This window comes from Trachurus japonicus, chromosome 6 (genome assembly GCF_045865225.1).
Source record: "Trachurus japonicus isolate A0001 chromosome 6, Traja_1.0".
Lineage (NCBI taxonomy): Eukaryota > Metazoa > Chordata > Actinopteri > Carangiformes > Carangidae > Trachurus > Trachurus japonicus.
In genome coordinates, this window is record NC_140912.1 from 16,226,462 (window position 1) to 16,252,894 (window position 26,433).

The 26,433-nt window shown below is 43.1% G+C and overlaps 3 protein-coding genes across 5 annotated transcripts in view; 1 reads left to right on the top strand and 2 right to left on the bottom strand.

Moving 5' to 3' along the window:
- kcp (kielin cysteine rich BMP regulator) lies at window positions 1-23,663 on the bottom strand. The gene is made up of 46 exons (XM_085779361.1): window positions 23,017-23,663; window positions 21,676-22,214; window positions 21,396-21,468; window positions 19,739-20,052; window positions 19,481-19,649; window positions 12,897-12,970; window positions 12,685-12,778; window positions 12,051-12,133; window positions 11,855-11,948; window positions 11,690-11,769; window positions 11,512-11,597; window positions 11,257-11,347; window positions 10,920-11,019; window positions 10,745-10,830; window positions 10,400-10,493; window positions 10,180-10,329; window positions 9,986-10,092; window positions 9,823-9,916; window positions 9,549-9,722; window positions 9,379-9,461; window positions 9,190-9,283; window positions 8,529-8,711; window positions 8,269-8,439; window positions 7,994-8,167; window positions 7,797-7,879; window positions 7,612-7,702; window positions 7,451-7,533; window positions 7,186-7,359; window positions 6,468-6,647; window positions 6,095-6,359; window positions 5,219-5,301; window positions 5,037-5,130; window positions 4,791-4,964; window positions 4,607-4,689; window positions 4,200-4,320; window positions 4,036-4,118; window positions 3,812-3,911; window positions 3,613-3,698; window positions 3,194-3,296; window positions 2,930-3,072; window positions 2,484-2,656; window positions 2,184-2,295; window positions 1,999-2,100; window positions 1,745-1,909; window positions 1,348-1,648; window positions 1-802 (listed from the first exon to the last, which is right to left on the bottom strand). The coding sequence occupies exons 1-46, from the start codon at window positions 23,114-23,116 to the stop codon at window positions 582-584; spliced, it is 6,327 nt and encodes a 2,108-aa protein (XP_085635487.1). The 5' UTR covers window positions 23,117-23,663; the 3' UTR covers window positions 1-581.
- LOC146985912 (uncharacterized) lies at window positions 15,218-19,090 on the bottom strand. Of its 2 annotated transcripts, XM_085779358.1 has the most exons (5): window positions 18,811-19,090; window positions 17,524-18,241; window positions 17,101-17,414; window positions 15,803-16,983; window positions 15,218-15,425 (listed from the first exon to the last, which is right to left on the bottom strand). In XM_085779358.1, exons 1-5 carry the CDS (start codon window positions 18,919-18,921, stop codon window positions 15,233-15,235), a joined length of 2,517 nt encoding a protein of 838 aa, XP_085635484.1. In that variant the 5' UTR covers window positions 18,922-19,090; the 3' UTR covers window positions 15,218-15,232. The 2 variants fall into 2 exon arrangements, with proteins under 2 accessions (XP_085635484.1, XP_085635486.1); XM_085779360.1 differs by lacking the exon at window positions 18,811-19,090 and having other exon boundaries at window positions 17,524-18,474.
- The window catches only part of LOC146985913 (uncharacterized), an 11,208-nt gene continuing 6,703 nt past the window's right edge, over window positions 21,929-26,433 (top strand). Inside the window, exons 1-2 of one of the 2 annotated variants that reach the window (XM_085779356.1) lie at window positions 21,929-22,107; window positions 26,123-26,176. The gene's annotated coding sequence lies outside the window, so the exon portion shown is untranslated. Of the gene's footprint in view, window positions 22,108-26,102; window positions 26,177-26,433 lie in introns of both variants that reach the window. The other variant, XM_085779357.1, reaches the window with a different exon arrangement.

Consider the following 26,433-nt stretch of genomic DNA (forward strand, 5'->3'; position numbering starts at 1 on the left):
ATAAATATTTGCTCCAAACCACATATTTATCTACCAGAAAATTATTAGGAAATTGTGAATAATCATTTCAAACATAAAAAAGAAGCATAAGAAATATTAGTGAAACAGTTTATTTGTAAAATGGTGGAGAAAAAAAGAATACCTGAGCTATACAGTCAATATTGCACAGTGCTGAAATTAACCTGTATAGTTAACAAGTGCTTTGACTGTAAATAAAACTACAACTAAAAGAATTTAATATGTGGTAAATATGTAAAACAGTTAGAAAAAGCACCAATTAACATGTGACACGTACATGTGAAAAATTATCATGACAACAACCCGTTCTGTAGTATAAATATTCAGTGCTACATATTCATAAATGAAAATGTTAATATAAACATGAAGAAATGCAGTATTTCACTTCAGTCCATATGTAGAATCCACAGATTCACCAGTAGGTATATGTTCCCATCACAGACTTCAGGATACAGTAAAAAAGGGCTGACGCAGTCCTTGTATGGACTGCAGATCATCGGAGGTGGCAGTGCATTTGTGTGCATACAAATTAAGTGCACTTCTAAAAGCCAGCAGCTCAAGGGTTATGTGTGGTTGCCATGAATGATCTTGGGACACTTTTCAGGCTGTATGCAGTAGCTGTTGTGCAGAACCAGTCCTGCAGGACACTGGCAACCTGGGACACAGGGCTTGAAGCAGTGGCTCTCTATCACCCCCAGTGGCACGTCGACGTTAAAGCAGGTTACAGGGCACGGGGGACCACACTCGTCAAACACAAAGCCCCTCTCCACCGGACAGCCCACAGCTGTGAGAGACAGCCACAGGAGAAAAACACAATGAGAGAGATGGAAAACATGGTGACTCACTATGGCTTGAAGAGTCTGACCTCTGATGACCTGTACTGGTGACTCAGTGGGTGTGTGACAACAATAAGAGACAAAACCATGTTTTTTATTTGCTTTTTAAATTATTTCACATTGTCTGAGCATCAGAGAAAAAAAATCTCACTTTTGTTTTACTGTAAGAATTTACATGTGAGATGAGATATGAACATTTTGCACAATTCTTTTGGATGAACTAAAATGGATGTGTAAACTGTGTCAAAACTTGATTTCAAATCCACTTTATGTAGTCCTTACTAAATAAGAAATAACCACTTAGTTTTGGAAAACAAAAGCAACACCACATTATTTATCAATTATTTTGAGTTAGACACAGTCTCTAGTGTTTGTGTTTCACATTACTACTCTACTTTTGGCTGATTATTTGTATTTATACGGTACCCATTCCCCTATAGAGAGCAGCAGATTGAGAAAATATGTTTTCAGGGCCTCTGTGTGTTTTACTCACCACACAGCGATGGGCTCCTCCACTGCAGGACGACTCCAGCCTCTCGGCACTGGCTGGCGTAGGCCTCCAGTGCGTCACACAGACACTCGTCGCCGTTGGCCCCACAGGCGCAGAGGTCGTACACACAGGCTCCGTACCACGGCTCAGGAGGCACCACGCGATGGCACGGCTTAAAGACGGCAGACTTCAAGACCTTACAGCGAGCGTTAGCCCCCTTTTTGGCCTGGTAGCCTGCATCCTTACATGGGTCGACATTCTTACCAGGTTGGCAGGATGAGAGAGCGTGGCTGCCATTTGTCACCTAAATCAACAGACAGTTGTTTGATTGCATGTGTCATCGAGGATTAACAGCCTTTCATTCAATCTCTCTTTCATCTACTGTAGGTGTTTGTTTTACCCTCCAGCTGTTGCCAAAGTCAGACTCTGACTGGCTGAGTCGTCCGTTGGGCATTCGGAGGTCATCCTGGTAGTAGTTGTTGAAGTTTCCACAGAGACCACAGGTGTTGCCCTTATAGGAGCCCGGCACACTCACTTCCAGGTGTGAACGCCCACTCCACAGCACCTAGAGGTGGACCAGAGTGTCTGTTAATGTGACACATTCATTGATAGCAGAGACAATCACAGAGAGAGAGGAAAGAGACAAGACTGTACCTTCAGGCCGATGTTAGTGTTGAGTAAGATAGTGTTGCTTTGACGTTCAATATATATGTACGGTTCTTTGAGAAACGGCAAAGTCACGACTTCATCGTTCACCTGAAGGTAAAAAAAGGAGGTAAATGGAGGTGAAATACAAACATTACTGCACAAAATCATTTGCAGGACTTATACACACAAACCTTCACAACCCAGTCCTGGAGTAGCTGCACTGAGACGTCTCCTATAAACACAGTCACCTCTTTAGTCCAGGACACTCCTTTACGTCCACGATCATCGTTAGTTGCATGAATACTGTATAAACAAAGAGGAAACATTAACCTTCACTTTGAACTCTTCGTGAAAAAACATCATATAAAATATACAAAAGAGCTTTTCTGCATGAGGAAATTTCACATGTAAAATGACATAAAATCCCACCACTCTTAAAACCAAAAAACATCTACTTCCATTTGCCAAGGTAACTATGGCGATCCTCTCACCTAAAATCTCCATTTTCACAGTCCTGTGCCAGGACGTATGTGCACGCTCCCTGGAAGTGCAGCATGCGGCCATCAAAGCTGCGATAATGAGGGTCGCCAAAGGCAATACAGGTGGCAGGACGAGGGAGGCAGTGAGGACAACACAGACCTGGGACAACAGCTGGCATCTCATCCTGATAGTGGACACACACACACACACACACACACACACACACACACACACAAGCAAGTTCAGCGACACTGGCTGAGTAACTAGGATGGACTCAGGAGACTCAGTGGAAATCAAATAAATGTCTGCAGTGTCAGAATGAGATCTGAGGAAACAATTCAAGACAGAGTGGTTTGAACAGCACGGCATCGTGTGAACATTTGACATGATGAAACATTGAGAAATAGTGTGTGTGTGTGTGTGTGTGTGTGTGTGTGTGTGTGTTGGTAACACTGACTGTTGCACAGGTGAGGGGAGGGCAGCGCTCACTACGACAGTGTACGTCTCCAGACATACACGTACAGCTGGTGCACTCATCCACCTCCCACTGTTCATTAGAGTGATACACTGTCCCCTGGTGCAAACACGACACTCCTGAGCCTACAGCACACATACACACACACACACATACCCACACGCACACACATACGTGCAGCTTGTTAGGGAGAACTTAAAACACACAATAGTTAGGAAGGAACTCTGTAGTGACAGGCAGTCATACCTTGGCATTCGGTGCAGCATTTTCCTGGAATCTTCACTGGTTTCTGCTCAGCTGGACAAACTATGGGGAAACACTCTTCAATGCTGCACTCAATGTGGCCCGACTAAAGATACGTGTAGAAACAGGGGAGATGGCTTAAGAGGTAGATAGTCAGACACAAGACCTTTCACCAATCACAGAATCAAATCCTCCCTATGTGTAGGGCTTGAAAAGAGAGTCATGTTATGTTACTATCTTGATGATAAACTCAAAGAGACAATTAAACACTTTGAAAAATATCTGGTAATCACTCCACATATCTCCATGTAATGGCTTTCACTTGTTCACTTTCTTAAATCAGTGTTCATCACACCACATTATCTGGAAAAGTAATGCTCTTTTGAATGGGAAAGGAATGTAAGTATTTGTGCCTGACTCACATTACAGGCACATGTCACACAGTCGTCATCACTGTCCGTCCAGTTGCTGCCATTGGCGACTCGTGTCTGACCCTCAATCACACACACTGCATAAAACACAAGGAAACCCACATGATAATGGATGTTTTCATGCCAGTGAGACTTGACATTTAAAGGCCCAGGGAACAGGCAAAGGTGAGGAAACATGAGTCTGTCTCACCTTTACATACAGGGCAGCATGAGTCTGGAGGTGTAAAATGTTCACCAGCAGGACATGAAAGTTGAGGGCATGTGCGGTGTAGGCAGGTCCATGTCAAGTCCTGATTACAGTAAAAGACGTAGACATAGTAATAATATAGTGCACAGTATATTTATAGTTTGACTGGTACAACAACTCAACAATTAGATGCAATTAAATGCTTTAATGCTAAAGAGCTGTGTTACCTGGCAGTGGCAGGTAAAACAGGGATCATCTGTGGCCAACACCTCGTTGCCAATCAGTGCAGAGGTGCAGTTACTGAGAGGCTCTAAACACACACACAAATATTTCAGAGCACAGCAGATTAATACACAGCACACAGTATTGGAAAATGCATTGTAATACTGACGTGCACAGACGGGACAGCAGGAGTCAGGTCCAGAGAACAAGATGTTGCTTTTAGGACAGTCGACCAGACTGGGACACTGCTTTCTGTAGCACCTCAGGTGTTGCTCTCCGTCCGGCATCACCTGAGATACAAACAGGTTTGATTACTAATACTCTTTCTATCACAATACTACAGCTTCTCCATCTTCCGAGTCCAGAAAATTAACAAGCAACAATTTAAAAACGTAATCAATTTATTTTTAGGCGACAAAAATACAAAGCATGTCTGATAATGAAAGTATCAGAGATGCAATATTCATTGTCTATTTTATACATATAATTAGACATGTAATGATTCACACCACTACTATTTTATCAAGTTAAACATAAAAATGCTTCACTCAGGTTTCAGATGTATATATATTATACCTCACAAGTGCAGATCTGACAGGGGTCATCAGCTGGATGGAAACTTTCCCCTGGGCCGTAAATTCTGCCCTCAAATATACAGTCTATTTAAAAACATAATGTAAGATTATTTATGAATAATAATAATAATGATATGAAAATGTGAAACATGCAGATATTGAGCTTTATATCCTTGGTTTCTTACCAGCACACACGGGGCAGCACTCCCCAGGCACATCGATGAAGTTGATGCAGGGAGACAGACAGTGAACCTCAGAGCAGGTGGTCACCCCATCCACACACATACAAGTCATACAGGGGGTGGAGTCTGCAAACCAGCTGCTGCCCTCTGTGTGCTCCTCTCCCCCATACATACACCCTGAGAGGGAAAACACAGTCAACGGTACAAGCATTTTCCCTTGTGGGTATAATTTTTGAGTGGTTTATTTACCTCTGCAACGAGGACAACAGGCACCCGGATCAGTCACCTGATGCATACATGGCAGCTTGGGACACTCGGGGGATGAACACCGCACCTCGCCTGCCTGCAAGAATCACACAGGTCTGCACTTAAACACAAGGAAGGCTGCAAATGTGGAGGGAAACAATAGAGATGTACAGCAGAAGTCTGACCTGGCAGGTGCAGGATGTGCAGTGATTTGAACCCAGGGTCCATTTCTGTCCATCAGTGAACTCTTGTCCATCCAGTATGCACACTGAGACCAGAGACAGAGAAGAGACAGAGGTACAAAGAGGATGGAAAAAGTAAAGAGATTTTCTGAATAATTTAACATTTTTTCCAGATGCTTGGAATGAAAATAGCTTTTCTCATTTTTCACAAATAATTTTAAGTGGTTTTTGAAGTTGAGTGGCAGGATTAGAAAACAGAAAAGGGTACAAATCAAAGAAACACTGGTACCAAAATGAAGAAAATATTGCTTCCTATATTATTTCAGATGCAGAAAAATGGGCCTGTCACTTTTATCTCACATAAGACTAAAGGACCTTATGGATAATATATACAATTAAATAAATAATATATAGTATAATCTATGCAATAATAAAAAAGTATTTGTGTTGAATTTCATTCTTTTGAGATCAGCACAATAAGAGAATTCAATCGTCTAGTTTCATTTCAAAACTAATTTATTCTTATCAATATCTATATTTGGAATTTAAAAGTAAACTTGGCATTTTTGTTTATGACAGTGTACAAATCAAAGACTAAATGATTAATATTCTGATACAAACTAATTATAAAAGAAAGAGCACTTTTGCGAGATGGGATCAAATCTAGAATTACAGTTCTGTTGTTCTAACTCTCTACAGAGTCAGTGAATACCAACATACTTGGTCTATGATATGTGGATAATTTGATTTTAAACAGTATAGTTCTTGCTTTTATTGGAAACAGAGGTCATATTTGCATGAATAACCGAAAGCAGAAATTTTCGCAATTCGCATGTGTATTAAATATACTGTATTAGAGGATTCAATATGAACATGTACCTGTGCACTCAGGGCAGCACTGTCCTGGCTTGGTAACCGGTCGAGCGCAGGGTGTTGGGGGGCAGACGAGCGGCACACAGGTGACGGTGCCTCGGACACACGTGCAGCGCTGGCAGGGGTTAGAGGAAGACGTGAAGGTGTGACTGTGAGAGTGCACAACACCCTCGTACAGACACGAGTCACAGGCGGGGCAGCAGGTTCCCGATGGGGCCGGATGGGAGCACTGGACTGGACAAGGTCTCTTCTGACAGTTCACCACCTCATTCTGATCAGAGGACGGGATGAAGGTACGAGTGGGAAAGACAGAATAAGTTTTCATCATTTTAACAAGCAGATGATTTATTATTGTTTGAGTAGGACTTGTCAGGCTGACCAGACAGGAGCATGAGGAGCAGGGATCAGAGGGTGAAGAGAAGGTGGAGCCGGACTGATACTCTTTCCCCTGATGCAGGCAAATGCCAGTGCACACGGGGCAACACTCCCCTGGAGGGGTCGCTGGACGTGAGCAGGAAACACTTGGACAAGATGCACGTGCACACACCACACCGCCATTCTGTGCACAAAGACACACATTTAGACCCTCCAAATGTCACTAAGAACAACTGAGAACAAGGAGCGATAGCCTCAAAACACCACTAAGAAATCCCCTTTGTCGAAATTAAAGGAACACTACACTAAAAATATCCCATTTGAATTTCTCTACATCTCATTATCTTGTGGTATTGTGTATGTGGAGCTCAGTTGGAAGTATCATATTTAGCAATTCAATGGCAAAGTGAGGTTCTTCTGGAAAAGACAGATCAACACAGGAGAAGAGATACAGTCACTGCTGTCCAAAGATGGAAGCTTTTAATAGTACAGTATACATATAGAGTATATCTGTTCTAGATTTTCAGTATAGATTTTCACTGGTGTATTCCTCTAATACAGTCGACAAACTCTTTTAATTTGTGCAAAGTCATTTCTTACTTTTTGAAAGGTCTGGCACATTCAGTGAGACCACTCTCTTTGATTAAATTTCCAAATCATCTCTAATTCTGATGGGGGTGTTGTGAATATTATGTAAAACCCATATTTTGTGTTGTGTGTACCAGACAGGTGCAGAGCTGGCAGTGGTCTGTCGGATGTGGGAATCGTTCTCCATTAAAACAGTCTCGTCGGTTAAATCTGCATCCATCACACACTGCACACGCACAGCCGTCCAGAGCCGGGTGTGGACATGACACAGCGGGGCATCGTCTCTGCACACACACCACCTCGCCTCTCTGTGGGGAGAAAAAAAAAAGATAGGATGTACACAGTAACAGTAGCTGCAACGGTACAGTGACCATAAAGTTAAATGACTATTTCACTCACTGAGCAGGTGCAGTCCTGGCAGCCTCTCTCTCCACCTGGAAGGACCTGTCCTTCAACGTATGTCACATCTTGGAAATGACAGCCTGCATAGACAGTAAAGCATTTATTATTTAACTTAATCCATATACGCATGCTGTGATACATCTGCAGTGATTACGCACCATCACAGACAGGGCAGCCACATGGGTTGGTGACTGGGTGAGGGCAGAGAGCTGCAGCACACTGCTTCGTTACACAGCGCACTGATCCACCCTGCGGGAGGGAAAGCATGATATGTTGCCTAAAGAGATTAAACAGCAGGGATGTGTATGTATGTGTGTGTGTGTGTGTGTGTTTGTGATGCTACCTGGCAGGTACATTCAGAACAGGGGTTCCCTGGGTCGGGGATCGACTGTCCATTGATGAGGACAACACTGTTATAGGCACAGCCTATCCAATACAGACAGGTTGATTGAGTTATTTTATAATTATGGAAATGATGAACAAACAAAGCTTGATCCTAAGCTAAGAATGTGGACAGAGTCTGGTTTTGACTTTACATACGGTCACATTCTCCACAGCACTGTCTGGGCGGTTTATACGGATGGCTGCAATCTCCATAACAGGGTTGTCTGGTGCAGACGACCTCGCCTCCGTAACAGTAGCACAAACCACAGGGATCTTTGTCGTCAGCAAACTCAGTGCCATCAGGATATTCTTTACCATTATACATACAACCTGCAAGTAGAAAGTTAGTGATGTGGAGCTTAATGTGGTCAATAAGAGGGATTTTTTTTTTCTGGGATGGCATGTTGCTGTCAAGTGTTTCAGTCACGCACCCTCACAGGACATGCAGCATTGTTTCTGCACTGGGTGGTTACAGTTGAGGGGAGGACAGCGCTTCCTCTCACATTGGACGGATCCCTCACGACAGACGCACACGCCACATGGGTCTGACGCGTCATCCCATGTCTCCCCATTAGCTCGCTCTTTGCCTTCATATGAACAGCCTGCAAGAAGTAATCAAACATAAATATTGAGACCAAATATGCAGTCTCTTATGTAGATGGACAGCTACATGAAATATCAAAACTTGTACCTTCGCAGGTCCGGCAGCACTCTTGTGTGATGGGGTGAGAACATACGGCAAAGGGGCAGGGCTTGCGCTGACAGTGAACTGTCCCGTTGGTGCAGGAACACAATCGACAGTTGTCAGTCGGGTGGTAAAATCTCTCAGTGTGTCTGTAGGGTCGTTGTTCATACACACAGTCCAGAGGAGGAGCTGGAGGAACATCAGTGGGGGAAAAAAAATCACCAATGTGCATCACTTAACAGCTTTATAATCCTTTTTGTGTCTGATCATGAGCCAAGATGATTCACAAATTAAGATTACATTTATGTAGTTAGGTGAAAATTTAACAGAGATGGATAATCACAAAAGGTATCATAAGATTAATAATAATGATAAACACTTGTCAATTTTAAGATATATTTCCATTAATTCATATCTAACTCAGATTCAGTGGTTATGGACCAGTGAGTGCATGGAGATTCATTAAGATCTTTTTTTATTTATGTATTTCTGACAAGGTCATTTTAAAATCATGAAATACAGTGTAAAAAAAAAACCCCATTTGATGGCTCGCGTCCACCTCTGTTTGCCCCCACCCTGATTCTTCTATTTCAGAGCAGTAATACCTGCTGGGAATCCTGCAATTTTTGCCCCCATACTTGCACTTTACTCCGTTGCACACTCTTACCAGGACACTGGGGGCAGCACTCTCCAGGCAGCACATCTGGGTTGGGGCATGACAGTGGTGGGCACCTCTTCATCAAACACTGGACATTCCCATTCTGTAACAAACATAACAAAGACTGAAATGAAAACCTGCCTCAATATGACCACATGTGATCAACAGTCATGATGTGATGCTGATTATTCTGCTCACTATGCAGGTGCATGTCCTGCACATGTCAGTCGGATGGGGAAACTCCAGTCCATTGGGATACTCTTTCCCTCCATAGCTGCACCCTGATGTAGGGGGATGATGGTGAAACAGTGAGATTGTAATTTCTGAAATGTATTCATGTTCCTGATAATGATTGCATTTTGTCTCACCATTGCAGTTGTTCTGACAGCACGTTCCCGGTCGGGGTGCGTTACAGTTAGGTTGAGGGCATTGTGGTTGGTGGCAGTCAATCTTGCCACTCACACACCGACACTCCTCACACACACTCACAGGATTGGGAAAAGCCTCTCCATCCACAAACACGCGGTTTTCAAAGGAGCAGTCTGGAAAAAAGAAAAATCCAAATACACAAAAAGTTGTCTGAGAATAATAAACGTAATAAGGTTACAACATGAACTGCGATTGTGTGTTGAGTTTGTGTACCTGGACACCTGGGGCAGCACTCTCCATGTGGGGTGTATGAGTTGGTGCAGTTGAGTGGAGGACAAGGTCTGCGCTCACACTCCACAGTGCCGTACTGAGGAGAGGGGAAGGCTTAGCAGCTGGTTCCAAGTTAAACATTGTTTGTGAATAGAGACATGCTCACCTGACAGGTGCAGATATGGCAGTGCTGGTCTGGGTTCGCAAACCTCTGGCCGTTGCTATAGATACGATGATTATAGGTGCAGCTGTCACACGCCGCACAACAAGAGCCTAATGAGACGAAAGATATGGTGTATAGCTACCGAGACGGCACAGACAACCTGCATCCAAACAAAGCTCAGACACACACAGTCTTACCTGTGGTCTTGGTAGGATGTAGGCAGTCAATGGGGGGGCACTGCGCGTGTGTACACAGGGTCTCCCCATTTACGCATGTGCAGCTGGAGCAGGGGTCCTCGAGGTGCCAGCTGGAGCCTTCTTCATACTCCACCCCCTCCAACACACACGCTACAAGGAGGAAGAAGGGAGTTATCATATGGATGAGATGAATCTGTGTGTGTGAGAGAGTTATTATTACCTTTGCATATTGGACAACAGAGATGTGGGTCTATAATAGGGTTGGAGCACTGGGCAGGATGACACTTCTCTTCACGGCAAATTACAGTTCCACCCTAAGATGCAAACGACATGTGCAATACAATACAAATAGGTAGAGTTAAAAAAAACAAAAAACATGACATGACATGAAAGAAATGATGTTCATGCCCATTAGCTGCTGCAAAAAGTAACACTCTATGCTCTCATACAAAAGAAATTACATTAAAAATAACAAACAAGAGATGTAAAATAAGTTATTGGTTCAGTAGTATTCGATATTTCAATGCCTCTTTTTTTTTTTTTTTTGAGTGCACTATGGACTTACCTTGCACCTGCACTGTAGACAAGGTCCGCTGCCAGCAGGGGTGAACACCTTTCCATCAGCATACACCCTCCTGTCATACTCACATGCTGTAGGAAGAACACACACAACCTGAATATGTTTGTGGAGCTTTAGTAGTAAAAGAAGCATTTTTTTTATAATGAACAGATACACTGACCATCACATGTGGGACAACACTCTCCCTTGCGCTTGGCTGGATGATTACAACGTGGTGCGGGACATGATGCATCCATATGCTCACACGACACTTTGCCTGCCTAACAGATGACAGAGACAAGAGAGGATTGATAGATCACAACACCTATTATCAGATAATAACCTTAAAGCTTTGTCAGATCTTTAAAAAATAAATTCAAACTTAATCCCATTTTCAGTTTTAATTGCATTTGTGTCTGAATGTACAGAGATTACAGAGATTCTCACCGGGTCCAGATCACAGACAGACACAAAAAGAAAACACTGAACAACGCATCTTTTTACCAGACTGTACTCACAGAGCAGCGGCAGCGGAGGCAGGGGTCCGTCCTGGAGGGGAACTTCTGTCCATCCACATACACCTTGGACTCATATTCACACTGCTCACACCTACAGGTAACACACACACACATACAAACACAATGTAAATGTTCTGTGTGATTAAATTAACTTGTGAGTCTTTCATCTGCACCTCCTCATTCGTAATCAAAGCTGAGTAAAGGGGAGTTAAATGATGCAGGTTTCAAAGTGATACGGAGGTGGCTTGTTATTACCGTGGGCAACAGTCTCCAGCATGATTCACAGGGTTTCGACAAGGCAGAGCAGGACAGGAAAGCGGTGAGCACACCACATCTCCGCTCTGTTAGAGTGAAGAGTACAGACTTGACAAAAATGTACTCACAACTTTAAGTATAAAAAAATGTAATTTAATCATTTTCATCAGTGACGTACCACGCATGTGCACTCTTGACAAGTGTCTCTAGTAGGAATCAAAGCACCATTAGGGAAGTCACGACCACTCACACCACAATCTACAAGACACACACATGGGCACACACTGTTTCTCTGCAAGTCCATTGAACACTCACAGTGCGTCGGTGAATGAAAGACACCCACCTTGACAAACTGGACAGCAGGAACCAGGTCGTGGAGCAGCTGGGTTTTTACAAGGGGTGTGGCACGGCTCCCTCTCACAGTGAATTTGACCCTCCTGGAGAGAAGACAGATAAATACCAGCTGACATAGGCTACAGGTGTTTTTTTTTTGGTTTTTTAAGTTGAAAACCTAAGGAGATTATCAGTATCAGCCTCACCAAACAGTGGCAAACATCACAGGGATTCTCAGACGGTCTCCACTTTGCTCTGTGATCGTACCGGACACCAGAATCAATGCAGCCTGCAAACACAAATAACATCAGATTACCTTACTCTCATGGTACTATTGACAGTTAAAACGTTGTTGTTTCATTTAAACACCAGAACACATAGGAAATAAAAATAAAACCTTTGTGGGGTAACATTTCTGCCTTATTTTGCACATTTAAACTTGGACAACTCATAGTATGTGTTTTCAAATGCTCAATCAAGCTAATGCTGCGGGATAAGATCTTACAATACCTTCGGGTGAGGTGGGGTGCATCCTTTTAAAGGGATTTCAGTTGATAACAAATACATTTTTTGTAACTGACTTACTGAGGAATGACGAATAGTAAGTAAATATGAACCTTCGTGATGATGCACAATAGTAATGTTCTGTATATCTAAGAATATCTGAGTTCAGCCAGTGCAAGCATGTTGTGCTATTTCCATGTCACATGCAGCAGTTAAATGCATTGTATCAATTAATTCAACCTAATCAAACTTAAGTGATCCACTATGACATGTTAAATGTTTTTGCTTTAGAGTTATTTCTCTTGTGAATACTGCAAATGTATTTTGTGTTCTTGCCTCTGCATTGCTGGCAGCAGTCTCCAGGTACAGTCTCCCTCTCTGTGCAGTCCAGTGAAGGGCAGGGCAGAGGTGAGCACTCTCTGTTGCCACCCTGAGGCCCAGGGAGAGATACAGAAGTGAAAGAAAAGGACAAACAATAAAAAAAAAAATGAATTGTTCAGGCTCATGTTTTGATATATGTTGGTGTATAGTGTAAGTCAGATACTCACCTTACACGTACATGTCTGGCAGTCATCTACAGTGTTGTGGGACACATTATGAATTGTGCCATCCAGGTCACACCCTGAAGATGAGACAAAAATCTTGAGTGTATACATTTCTGATAATCTGTGTGTGTGTGTGTGTGTGTGTGTGTGTGTGTGTGTGTGTGTGTGTGTGTGTGTGTGTGTATGTCTTCCTTTACCAAGTAATATGGTAAGAGTGTATACTCATAGTTTAAGCAGTAAATGAGTTTGGGTCATTACTTTTGGTCTTGCCCTCCACCTTCTCTGTTTGTCAGTGAAGATTTTCTTCACCTTTTTCTCTAGGTCACTGGGGGAACATCTGGCTCTGTGCTCTCCCCAGTCATGACAGCACCACATTGTTCTGATGTAACATACATATGCTCGCTCTTACTCGCTATGATTTATGGTCTGTAACCAGAGGACTATGTAGACTTCCAGCTAGTCTATTAAAGCTAAAAGAGATATACTGAGGGGAGAAGAAAAACTTGAAGGGGTGGTGGTTTTCTTGAGGATTCCCTCTGAAGGGTGGCCCTGACAGCATCCCCTTAGTCTGTGTCTGTTCGTTTTTATTTTAAAGCTAAGCTTTACACTATAACATACAAGGAACACCGAAGAGCAATGCTGCATCAAAGGCTTTCGGGGGCTTATCAAATAATATTTTCGCTTAGCTTGGACATTTCAGCAGATAATTATTTTAATGATGACTCTCCAAAGGACAGAGACAATGTGTTTGTGTGTGAGAGAGGGCAATAATCACAGAGTGAGGGGGAGGCCAGTGAGGCTGCCTACTGTGCCAGCAGCCAACAGGCATTTCCTCTAGCAAGCCAAGCATGCATGAGATCAAAGTGTGTGTTGGGAGTGTGAGTCTGTGAGAGTATATCAACTGGCTGCCACTGGAGTCTTCTGGCCTACATGCAGAAACAATTAAAGGAGAGATGGATGAAAAGGCAGAGACAGTGACAGAAAGAGTAGTTGCGGGGGGCCGGAGGGAGGGTGGGTGGGGGGTAGCATACAGTACTTCTGGGGCACATGTGTGTTACACTGATGGTGAAAATCTGCACAGTAAGAAAGAGAGAACAAAGATTACATGATCCTGAGGGAGTGGTGATTCTGCTGAGGAAGTTAAAGAAAGACAAATAGATCCATAATGAGCCCAGTCCAACAACAACATTAGTCCCACATGTTTGTTTCGTCTCACTCTGACCCAAGGAAAGTTTCCAACAACGAGAAAACTTTGGCAAATGGCAGTGATATAATAAATGTACTAAAACTAACAGGAGGGGCCTTTAAACATGCATGATTGGATTTTTGGGCACTTGGGAGCAGGACAACAAGCTGTGAACGTAACATTAACAAACTGCGATCTCATATAGCTAGTTAGTAAACTTTTTGCATTTACTTATTCAGCATTAGCATCAGTTGGAGTCTTGTTCCTGGCCACAAAACAACATTAAATCCATGTTCATTCTTTTTGTTGCTAACTTTGTCAACAACAAAAAAAGCAGCTAGCATACATACAGTTACTTTCTGGACACATCTGTCTGCTGCAACTATGGAGGGTACCAGTAGGGAACCCAAAACAATAAAACCAAAACAATCAGCTAAAAGAGACTAAAATCAGCTAAAAGAGACTAAAACCCTCCCACTAAGCAACTCTAGACTCTTTGCATTACTTTAATTTGTTCAACATAGATAACAACAGTTTTATTAGCATTTTTTAAAATGAACTCTACTGGTAACTAGGTCAGCAGAAAGGTTTGGTTTTATTTGTTCCAGTTGAGATTTATGCCTCTTCCCTATAACACATTTGCTCACATTTGAAAGCACTGTGAAATTGCAGTAATGTCTCTTGACACTCATTACTTTAAAGTTTAGAGACCTCACTGTCAGTGGCCTATACTTTGAAGTGAAGAAAAACTTATGACATGCAGACTATGGCTCAACCAAATTATGCAGATATTTGCAAATGAATATGAATTGCTAGATACTACTAGAGGTTCGAGAGACAGAGAGATGCTTTTGATATATTTTAGGTGAATTGACAGTGTAACACCACACACAGGAGATAAAGTAGCTCATACAGAGTTAATGTCACAATTTGGTGGTAGAAATTGATATTCCTGGAATGAGATTAACCATATTTATACTACAGTATTTTAAACTTGCTAATGAAGTCCTTAGTCCCTTTCAACAACTTTCATTCCCATGAAGTCCTTCCTGTTTCTCCGAGCTCACGCAAGTGACACTCAACTTCCTGCAACTAAAAGGTCTGTAGTCCTTCACTTGTTTTCTTTTTCTTTTTCTGGCTGACAGTCCAGTATTTACCAGCCATGGCATATTACATAGCTTCCAGTTGCTGGATCCCGCCATTCTGTGAAACAAGAACCACAATTGTGCATATGGCAGACAGCCTCGGGGTAACCGTGGCAACTGGCTTGATGGCAGAGGTCAGGACAGGTGATAGGAGCAGAGCCAAGGGGACAGCCGCTGAACCAGTGGAGCTTGAAACAAAACCTACAGTGTTTTGAGGGAAATGGGACCACAACATTGGTTGAAATGTCAAAACAAAAAAAGATTTTGAAAAGGCTTAACTTGCTATGAAAACATGGCTATTGTCATAGTAACCTTGTAAAGCCAGCTGGTGCATACACCATAACATTGTTGTTTTCAAAGACCTTGCTATACATATATATAACATATTTGCTTTAACATGATAGTTGTGAGTCACTGTCTCTCAAAACTTTTCATCTTGAGAACAACTGCGTAAGTCAGTTGCAAAGAGTGCTGTGTTTGACCAATCAGGTGTGAGGAGGGGTCTTAACCATAATCAGCATGAAACAGTAAACTGTGGGCTGGCTTTGCATGGCTACTTGCACTAGTAATGACGGTACCTGTGATCAGGTGTGACTGGAAGCCATATCTTGCTCTGAATTTGTTTAGCTGCCGCTATACTTTCATCTGTTTCTGGCTGATTTTGTCCCGCCCAGTCCTGTTCAGGTTGTCTGTTCACATCAGTGCTTTTGATTGTCTCAAAAGTCATCCAGTCCTGTGCGGCCCAGTGCATGGGAAGCAAGGTGATGGGAGGGCAGGTACGGGCGATGCGGTTAAGAGCTCGGTCACTCGATGACATCAACTGTTGCTGTGTATGGAAGTAGAAGCGCAGGTAGTGCGGCCCATTGAAGAACCAGTTGCAACTGTCCTTGTCATAACCATCGGTTCGAAAGCCAAATGCATCAAACCCACCAAGGTCCAAACCAAATGGATCAAACCCATAGACACTGTAGCCTTTGTCACCAAAGAGCTCAGACATTATATTTGCTTGATCTTGTCTCTTTTCATCACTGTCCTCCTCTCCATATCGCTTCTTCTTTTTTTTGTTCTCCAACAGCCCATCCGTGTTCATGGTGAATTGGGTGACGTTGTCGCGGTTGAACCCATATCGATTAAAGCCAGTTATGTCATATCCTTCTCTATCAATGAGGTCCCGGTTAAATCCATCTTTGCCATAACCGCACCTATTCCAACCACTTCTGTCATAGCCATCGCGGTCATATCCATGCTGGTTGTACCCACTGCTGTCAAAGGCCCCATTATCGAAACCGCTGTAGCGTGACTTGCGCTTGGCAAAGTTAATCTTCCTAGATTTTCGACCTCCTTGTGGGTGTTTTTGGAATAGCGTCATATTACAAGGTGCGCCGATTGTTATGGGCACATAAACAACACACATCTGCCGCTGGGTGGAAGTCACATCACTGGGAGTGACGTTGAAAGGCTCCATCTTTACATGCCTCTGTCTTGCAGGGTAGAACATGAATTTCTGATCATCTGACACACGATCATGAGTTTGTATTTTTGATGCATGCTGATGTTTCTCTTGCCACTGTGTCCACAGCTTGTCCATGAATGCCATGTGTGACAGGTATAAAGGGTCATAAACAGCATGAGGTGAAGCCATGTGACCCCCTACCCAAAGTCTAAAAAGGCCAGAAAAGGTTTGCAGAGACTGGGAGAACAAGTAGAAATCTCCATGGTTTAAAGTCTTTTGTAGGTTCACTGCATTTGGCAGCCACACCTAAAAGGAGTGGCAAAAATTAATTACATATAAATCTCAAACCAAAAATTTCAAAATACTGCAAAGGATTAAAAGTAAGAGGTGAGCAATTAAATTAATAAAAAGTGTATGACCAACCGAGGAGTTGAATCTTCGTCTGAGACAAGGAGACCAGTGGGATGTCACTCCTTGGAAAGGGTGATATGGAACGCAGCCCGAGCCAGGCTCACCATCCCCTCCGAAGAAATCAGCCTGCCAGGCAGCCGAGGTATTCATTGACCCAGTGTCAACAGTCCACTCAAAATATGGAATTGCCAGCTTGCATGATGACACTGACTGCAATTTGCGCTCCACTAATCGCAGGAAATAGCGGTGCCAGGGGAGGAAGAAGGCATGATCACCGGCCTGGGGGGAGAACTTTGCTCTCAGTAGAGTTAAGTCCTTCCATGCATCTACATTCACACACAAACACACAAGTAAACCCACAGTAGCTCATAAATAAACATGTATGCACTAAATTTCAAAGGTTAAGAACAAAACAGCTAAGATTCACACCCTTACCTGACCTCGTGTAGAGTTGTCTGATAGCCCGTTGGTACAACCTCCTCTCTCTCAGCGTGAGGTCTCTAATCTCTTTTCGCTGGGTCAGATGTCTGCACACACAGTCAACCCTGTCACTCTCTGTGCATATGCACTCTTCACAGCCTTCCCTGAACCTTTCCTCGTGTTTCCCCAGCACATGTTGAGAGAAGCACCCGCAATCTTCACCACATCCGACATCAGAGCACTTCAGACCAGGGGAAAAGCTTACTACCTGTGTCTCTCCAGCTTGGTCCTTCACCAGAGCTTGGCACTGTGATAATGTGAGGTAATCACAGGTATACCTGAAGTCCAGGTCTTTGCAACAGTCATTGTGTCTACGGTTTCCTTTCAGATCTTCCAGTTCAGTGCGGTTGAAGTCTATATTGCTATAGGACATTTCAACCTCCGGATTATGCAGCTTGTGTCCCCAGGGAGTCCTGCTCACAGAGGAGATGTTGTTTCCACTTTGATTGTGATGCTGCTGGCTCGCAGGAGGACTCCACCTTGGATGGCGGAGGCAGCATGCTCCCAACATGCACTGGTCCCTACAGGCATTAAAGGAAGCGAAGTTGTTGCTGCTTTTTCCAGTGCAGTAGAGGAAGTCCTCACAGAGGCCAGAGGTAGGATTAAAGGCCCAGCGGTGTTGAAATGGCTGCACTCCTTCACAGTTGTTCTCTGGTTTTGGTAGCAAACATGCCTAGAAGTAGGGAGGGGGGACACATGGCCTCTTACCCAGCCTTAAACCCCACTGCAATGCCCACAATCACAACGGACAAAGGACAAAAGTATAACAAAGCACTGCTATTGGACTCACCCAATGCAGCAGGCCAAAGCTAAACTGTAGAAACAGACAGTCACTAGAATGATCTACGCACCAGATCAGTTACATTGAAGGTATAGTTTGACATTTTGGGAAATACATGGTTTCACGCTTTTTTTTTTGTGCCAAGATGTAGTATGAGAAGACTGATCTATATATTGAGATGTTAAACAAGCTCAGCACAAAGACTGGAAACAACTGGAAACAGCTAGCCTTGCTCAGTAGACAACAAAATATTTCTCTTTTTTTTAAACTAACTTGCAAATAAGTGCATTTCCCAAAATGTCTGACTTTTCCTTTATGGTGTAAGGACAAGGACAGAGGCAAATAAAAAAACGACTAAAAAGAAATCACTAAAACTATAAGAAACTATAGGAAAACTACAATACCAACACTCAACAGAAAGGGTTGTCAAACCTCGGTTTTCATTTGTGATTGTGACCCACCTCAAGCTTTTGAAAAGTTCTGGAGACCTGCCGGGTAACCAAACGTACAATAAGCAGATCTTCAAAACCAAAAACAACGAGACACCTACTACATGACGTACATAAATTCATACATTGAACAAGACATTACAGCCATGCTAGCAGCTCTGTGAGGCTGTGCATGGGCACAGTGGTGCTTGAGCTGCTGCTAGCCTGACTGGAAAAGCCTTGAACTGTTCCATACATTGTCACAACATGGACCATTAAGGTTTGACACCAGCAACATGGACATTTTGTTGTTTTGTAACACATTTTAAATCTACTCTATTGCACTACTCCAGTCTGGCTCCAAAATACCTGTCTCAGCTGTCTGTGACACAGTGGTCCCTTGGTGTCAGGGGGACAGGAGCAGTGAAACCCCTCGGGGTCAGAGGTCAAGATGAAACATACGCCTCCGTTTTGACAGGGACTAGACAAACAGGGATCTGGGGCAGGGATGGCCATCTGCAAACTAGCTACTTAAAACCAGTTGAATGTCTGTTAGTGCTGAGGTAGAGCCAAAATCATTAATAGATTTTATGTGTTATTTTAGCTGCGTGCAACAAAGAAGCAGACAGAGAGAAAACAGATGGAAATGGCAACGATGAGAAAGAAAGACTTGACTAACAGACGAAAGCTGAGTCATCTTTACCTCTGATGTCGGGTTGACATGTGACCTTTCCAGATGTGCAAGTACAAACAGTGCTGAGGTCAATTTGCCAGCGCTGGCCATCGTCCACTTCACGCCCCTCCCATTCACATCGCTGCCTGACGCACTCACATCCCTCCAGGTATTTAACACGTGATTGCAGGTCCTCATTCTGTTATAAAATCATAGATCAATGAGATTCAAAGGTGTCATATCATTTTCATAAAAAGTCATACATAGTATATGAAATACTATGGCTACCTGAGCTTTGACCATGTCTAGCATACGAGCTAGCTCTTCCAACCTCTTCTCCAGAGTTTTCAGTCTCTCATCTCTTTGGGCCTGAGAAACAGACTTCACGCCTTGAGGAGATCCTGGGGGCCCCAGAACGACACCTCTCTGTACCTGGTCACTCTGGATGTCTGGTGAATAATGGTTGTTTTTTTTCTCCAATGGCCTGTGGCTTGTTTGAAGTTTACTATGGGAAGCACCCTGCTGAAATGTTTGACTGTTTGACTTGTCAGTCCAAGAATCTGAACTCTGGGTGTCTGTGTGCTGAGATGGAAGCAGGACATCTGGGAAAAGAGACAGAAAAGAGTTAGTTGGAGATAAAGGAGCAGGAGATTCCTGAATGAAGAAAAGAACAAATGTGGAGGCAAGATAAACATCCTGGAAAACAATGTCAAAAAATAGGATCCACAAGGAGGAATAATATATAAACTGTTTGGGAGACTTTCTGCCTAAGGGCACAAAGATATGATCTAAGGCACATCAACCATGGTGGTCCTAGTGCTGAGTTGCAAGAATGAGAGTATCTCATGGTTCAGAATTCCAGACAGTAAGTTGCTGAATAAAGTTTTATAAGTGATTTACTAGTGTATATAATTGTTCATGACATGAGAGCTTGCATCTTATCTTGTCAACTCTCCCAGCAGCAGGAAATAATATCATAATAAATAATCAGGGTGAGAGAAATGAGAGAAAGAATGGAGCAAAGGGAAACGAGGAGGTGGATGACACTGAAACCTCTGGGGCACTGTAAATTCTCACCACATGGCAAAGCCACACAACGTGCTCTTATAAACAGATACAGAGACCTACGTGTATAAACATGCACACCAGAAAAACAGACAACACAGAAGGGCGTACAGACAGTGCAGACCTCTGCCAGGGCCAGTGTCAAACAACATTGGACTTCAGAAACAACTATTAAAATTCAGATTAAATGATGCAGATCTGTCCCCAAGATTTATTGGATTCTTCTCTGGCCCATATCCCATGTTTCCTGGTAAGTGTTTGGTGCAAATCAGTTCAATGCTTTTTTCCCCCCACAACCCTGCTGACATTCAAACAGACACTGCTGAAAACACAACCTCGTTTTGTGGTGGAAGATTTGTGATTATTTTGCAGAGGTCAACTTAGTGCGGCAGGACGAACGAGGGTTCAGGCGGAGTTTGAACCCTAGTCTCCTGGGTAAGAGTCAGGCGTACTGACCATTTGACCAAAGGCTTATTGCTGTAGCCATGTAACCAGGGCACATGATCAATTGGAGGCACAGTGACAGGACCGTCAACTGTCACATTAGCGCTCTAACACATTAATTATTCTGACCCCTGTAGACACTGCAATGGAGTTTTCTGTGTCCATAAACAGTGTGGCTTTGGCTTCCCTGTTGTTGTTTTTTACAAGTATGTCTTACTCCCATCTTGCTACTGAGAGAGGACTCCTTGGTTGGTGAATTTATTCACACATAATATCAGATCTGTTTCTTAATTACAACTCCCTGGTTAACTTTGAAACATTCACATTAAATGTAATGGTGGGGAATATTCCTAAACATCCCCTTCATTTGACCCTTAAGGAAAAGAAAATGATTTATAGGTTTGATATGATAGAAAGATGATTTTTTTTTTTTTACCTGTAACATTGTCACAGTGCCATGGGCGCTTCACAAATGCTTTCATTGAAATCTCAGCGGTCTTCAAATGGCCCTGCATTTATAAGAGACAAAGACATGCACACGTGATGCTGCACAGAATGCACATTTAAAAGGTGAGGAAAATATACTGTACATAGGTTAACCGAAAGTTATATAAAAAATGTATTTATATCCTAAAAGAGTGTGACATAGCAGAGCCTGAAAACAGAAAATAAAGTGAATAGAGGTCACATGTTTATCGTATGCAAAAGCGACTTACATTAAATTTGCTGGCTTTCCTTCGTGGTGTGCTGGCAAGAGTGATGACAACATTTTGAGGCAGTTCCAGGTTGATCCTCTCTTCACTTTTCATTGGCACAACAATAGCTTCTTGACAGTCAACAAAAAATGCCAGTCTATCAGGCTCCAGGCTAACAGCCAACTGGACCCATTCATCTGATGAGAAGGGGTTTCTTCTGGGGAAGAGAAAGCTGGCAAGGCCCTGAGCTCCTCCTCCTCCTCCAGCCTGGTAGTCCAAATGCAGAGTGTCATTAAGGGTGGAGGAGATGATCTGGAGAATGGGTGAGGACGTAGAGGAGAGAGAAAAAAGAGTGGCACTGGAACCAGATGACTGACGCCCCACAAAATACAACCCCATGCTACCCCGATGGTTGGAGTACAGGAACTGGGAATATTCTGGAGGCAGGGTCAGGTAAGGTGCTCTGGAGCGTATCCTGTACATCACACTGCTGGGACTCTGCACTCTGGCCACGCCGCTAATGTGGTGGGACATGTTCAGAGCTGCCAGAAGGTCAATCACTGGGAAGGAGATAAAACAGAAAGTCAGACTTGTGACAGACACATCCATACCGCACGAGGTTGTGCTCTGTCTAATAGGGGATGACACTGCGGTTTCTGGGTTGTGATGTGTGGGTCTGTGTGAGAGGGAATGAGAATGAAGCCATTCATCAGGCCGTCACACATGGCTGCTCCCCTGACCTCGAACACAGTGCCAACAGGCCACTGTGATATAGTCAGTCTGATCCGAGTGCACAGCATCTGATACAGCTTTTTAAAGCACAGTTGTGACGGCACTGTAACCTAAACTTGTGATAACAGTTGGACTTGTTTTTAGGGCAAACATTTATCATCCCACTATGACTGTGAAGTATTAGTGACTGTAGCATATTTACCTCTTTTTAAATAAGTAGCCTATATACTGTGCTATTTTTGTCTTCCTACTTCAGAGAGAAGTATAGCCTACTGAACTTTTTCCCATTTGCATTTATCTAGCAAGTATCTTCACAAATTAAGATTGAACATAAAACATATGAGCACCATACAGTATATTGCAAAATAAACTAGTACTAGAAAGTCAAAACAATCTTCTCTGACTACAAAAAACTGCTTGCACGTGAATATATCAGCAATAACAATAATCTAATGATACAGATTAAAATACAGCATGCTTGCATTTAGGCTATATTTTTGAATGTATGCCTTACAAGATTGTAAATGCTTAAAAATGTGTACTACTGCCTTTTACAAGCAACATAAACATGTTTTAAGTAGTTACATAAATAAACCTTGAATGTTAAATAGGCTACTTTTGGAAACGCACCATTCTCGTGATTTGAAGCAGCGTGCCCGCGCACAGACAGCGCAAAGAAGCAGAGCAAATGAATGCTCAGCAGCAGCGTCTTCACTTTGCCGCTGTCCATTGTCCAGAAGAAAAACTGTACACAAAAGTCCAAACAGCTCACACAAAAAGCATGATATTCATTGTCCCTTTAGACAGTGGGACTGAGCGTTTTAAGATTCCTATGCTCCTTCCACGGGCAGATCTTCTCCAAAGAGCGCGCTGGGGGAAACATGAAACATCTGGATGCGGGGAGGGCGTCACTTTTCTGCAGTCACACAGTTACATTCCCCCCCTGGGGCCACATCTCCACCACACGCTCGCTCCATGATTAAAAAGGTGGAAAGTCTTGAAAGTTTGATGATTCATTCGAAAACACTTCGGTTTGTGATGATAGTGAGGACAAAAAAGAAGAAGAAAGAAAGAAATTAAAAGTGTTCAGGTGTGCAGTGCGCGTGAGGTCACCGGCTCCTATCTCCAGTCCCCGAAGGAGAGATGGAAGTGGAGTTTTTTCTTCCTCTGTTTTCCCTCTTTTTGTCAGGAAAAAAAAAGTCTCTCCACCCAACAATGCTTAGCGGTGTTGTTTCCCAAAGCTAAAACCTGGTCTGGACACTGGAGAGGAGCCATGCAGAAGTAGCCAAAAAATGTATTGTGTGTGTATGTGCACAAGAGAGAGAGAGAGAGAGAGAGAGAGAGAGAGAGAGAGAGAGAGAGAGAGAGAGAGAGAGAGAGAAGGGGGATGAGGGGGTAAACACGAGTAGTCATGTTTCACGGCTTTGGACAGAGTCCCAGTGTGAATCCCACTGTGCTGCCCCCCCACCACCACAACTCTTGGCTTTCCCCTCAAGTTGTTGTGCTGCTCATCTCTGCTGTGTTTCCACTGCCCACACTAGGCTACTTGTAAGATTTTCTGCAGAGAGAGACAGAAATGTGCCTTGTGTTGGACTGCTTTTGGTGTGATGACACCCAGGTGTTCCTGTAATGGATAAAGCAGACATGAAGACATGAAAGTCTTGTTTTCTAACCTGCAACACACTTAAGGTAGAATGAGATGTTTAATTAGCTGATATCATTTAAAAGCCCTCCCTTCCTCCTTCTGACCAACCACACCACAATGTCCAAACAAGAAGAAATTCGGTTTGGTAAGTGGCTTTAATTGTGATTATTATGTTTATGTTTGAAGGGTTTCCCCACAGGACTTTGCTCTCTTTGCTTTTGTGGTTTGTATGTTTTTTCAACATAACACCAGTCCCTCTGGGTCGCACTGCACTTCCAGGCTGAGAGGACCCATGTACTTTGATTAAGTGGTAGAAACCGCATGAAGCATGAAGCATGAAGCATGAAGCATGAAGCATGAAGCAATTTTACTTTAAACGTAGAACTTAATGATAGCAGCCATTAACTGTAAAAACTGCAAAATCTAGAAATGCCTCCCAGAGGAAGACTGATAGGAACAACAAGCTGCTCTCACACCCACATTGTGTGCAGTCTTTTCTCCTGTGTAGATGTAGACTAGTGTTTCACCCAGCCTGTGTTAGGCATTTAATATATACTGTACTTATCAATGCAACATTGTACTCATTTTGGGCCCTGCAAACTGTGTCCTATAACAATACATACAAAAAACAAAACACAAAGCACTTCCATTTCATCTGGTTAAATGTGAATATGTAAAGGCTTCATATGTGAGTTATACTCCAAACAGCTTGTACTACATGTTGGTTCGATTCAGTGCCATGTGGAATCAACAGTCTTAGCCAGACGATCAGCTCCATTTTATTGACATGTTAAGTAATAACTTAACAGGAGAAAATAAAACAAAATAACACACATTCAGGAGAAACACAGATAGATGTCCAGATGATGTAGTTGTCAAAGCCAGCTGTTATCTATCAACCTCATCTTTTCAACAACCTCTCTGCTGACATCCAGTGGTCATGTCCAATCACAGCAGACAGATAAAAACACACCCAACCTGTGAGCCCAGTGGGGAGATACAACTTACATAAATCTCATAGGTTGTAAACTGGCAAATAATAATGTAATCTTGAAGTACCATATTTAAACTTTTATCTTGTCAGAGGAATGTTTTGTCCTCTGCACTCTCTCTCTCTCTCGGGGACACAGCCTTTACAGTGTTCAACCTTTTGTTTTTCCCGAGGCGCACTTTAGTTGTTTAAACTCCCCTATTCTCCCCTTTCGGCTCTTCTCTGACAATGGACCCACTCACATGTCTGCACTAACAAAAACATTTCTCATGGAGCCAGACAATTCCTTTCATCACAGGAGCCCTGAAGATATGTGTACACACACTCCTCTAAGTGTGTCCTTGTGTGCATGTGTAGGTGCCTGTGCATGCTGGGACAAGAGTGTAAAAGGATGTGGGTTAATCTTCAGAAGGTGAACAGCCGATGTTTGATAGCTAATCCCATGTCAGGCTCCATTAGTTGTCACACATTGCTAATTGAGCAAATCCAACAGGCGCAAGCTGTGTAGCCAAAGCACATGCTCAGAGTCTTTTAACAAGTTCGAACCCATACGGTACCCTGAAATGTAGTGTATTTAAAGTATGATACAAGCTGCCAAAATGTTATTTACCAAACACTTCTGTTCATGCTCTGTGAGGCAGCAGCTGTAGCTTGAACAAGAGCAGACTGGACGCTGACTGTTGAGCTCCGCTTGCATGACAAAATGTATATGAAGGTCAGGTGTCTTTGTACCAGACAAATCTCTTAAATTCACTTGTGACCCCGGTCTCTGACCTCACCAGTCAGGTTCTTGCCTTCTCTAATCTGATTGGCTCAGTCTCTGTCCCTGACCAGGTGAAAGCCCCACCCTCAGGCTTTAGCCTCTGAGCTGACGTTTATCCCAGGATACACCCCATAAGCTGCTGACTGCTTTTTAATGTGTATGGGGAGGGGGGGTCATTGTTTGCATTAGCGTGTGTGTGTGTGAAGCCGGTGTTATTTGTTGTTGTCACTTGTTGTTTGATTGTAGGAGCTTCAGTTTGGCTTTTTGAGTCCTTTTTTAATTATTTTTTTCGGGGGATTTTTGTTTTTCTGAATCAGGGATGCTGCTTCCATCACAGGTCAGGAGGATATGGAGACTGATGGACGTGCTGCAGAGGATTTGACAACAACAGGTCAGTCAACTGAACAACTGTACTGGTCTATGCATTCATACTGATGACAACACTCATTCAGTTGAGTCAGTAACATGAAAAACATGTTGTTTATTTACCTCATATGAGAATTATTGAGTTATTGCTTAGTAGGTCTGGCCGTGTCACACCTGTTACATTCAAATCCATAGATAAACAGACACATCAGTGCAGCCAGAGGCTCAGAAAAGCATGATAGGCATGTATAAAAGTTTTTGTAGTCAAGAAATAGGTCAGGT

What these genes read in the sequence shown, in the direction of transcription:
- LOC146985912 (XM_085779358.1), bottom strand. Translation starts at nt 18,921, where the DNA reads ATGAATTTATGTACGTCATGTAGTAGGTGTCTCGTTGTTTTTGGTTTT. An exon ending in ACAACTCTACACGAGGTCAG is followed by an intron (nt 17,415 to 17,523) that starts GTAAGGGTGTGA and finishes GTGTGAATGTAG; the next exon opens with ATGCATGGAAGGACTTAACT. An exon ending in CCAGTCACACCTGATCACAG is followed by an intron (nt 15,426 to 15,802) that starts GTACCGTCATTA and finishes AAAACACTGTAG; the next exon opens with GTTTTGTTTCAAGCTCCACT.
- kcp (XM_085779361.1), bottom strand. Translation starts at nt 23,116, where the DNA reads ATGGACAGCGGCAAAGTGAAGACGCTGCTGCTGAGCATTCATTTGCTC. An exon ending in CTGCTGCCAGCAATGCAGAG is followed by an intron (nt 12,134 to 12,684) that starts GCAAGAACACAA and finishes TTGTGTTTGCAG; the next exon opens with GCTGCATTGATTCTGGTGTC. An exon ending in GTGCTGTGGAGAATGTGACC is followed by an intron (nt 7,880 to 7,993) that starts GTATGTAAAGTC and finishes TGTATTGGATAG; the next exon opens with GCTGTGCCTATAACAGTGTT.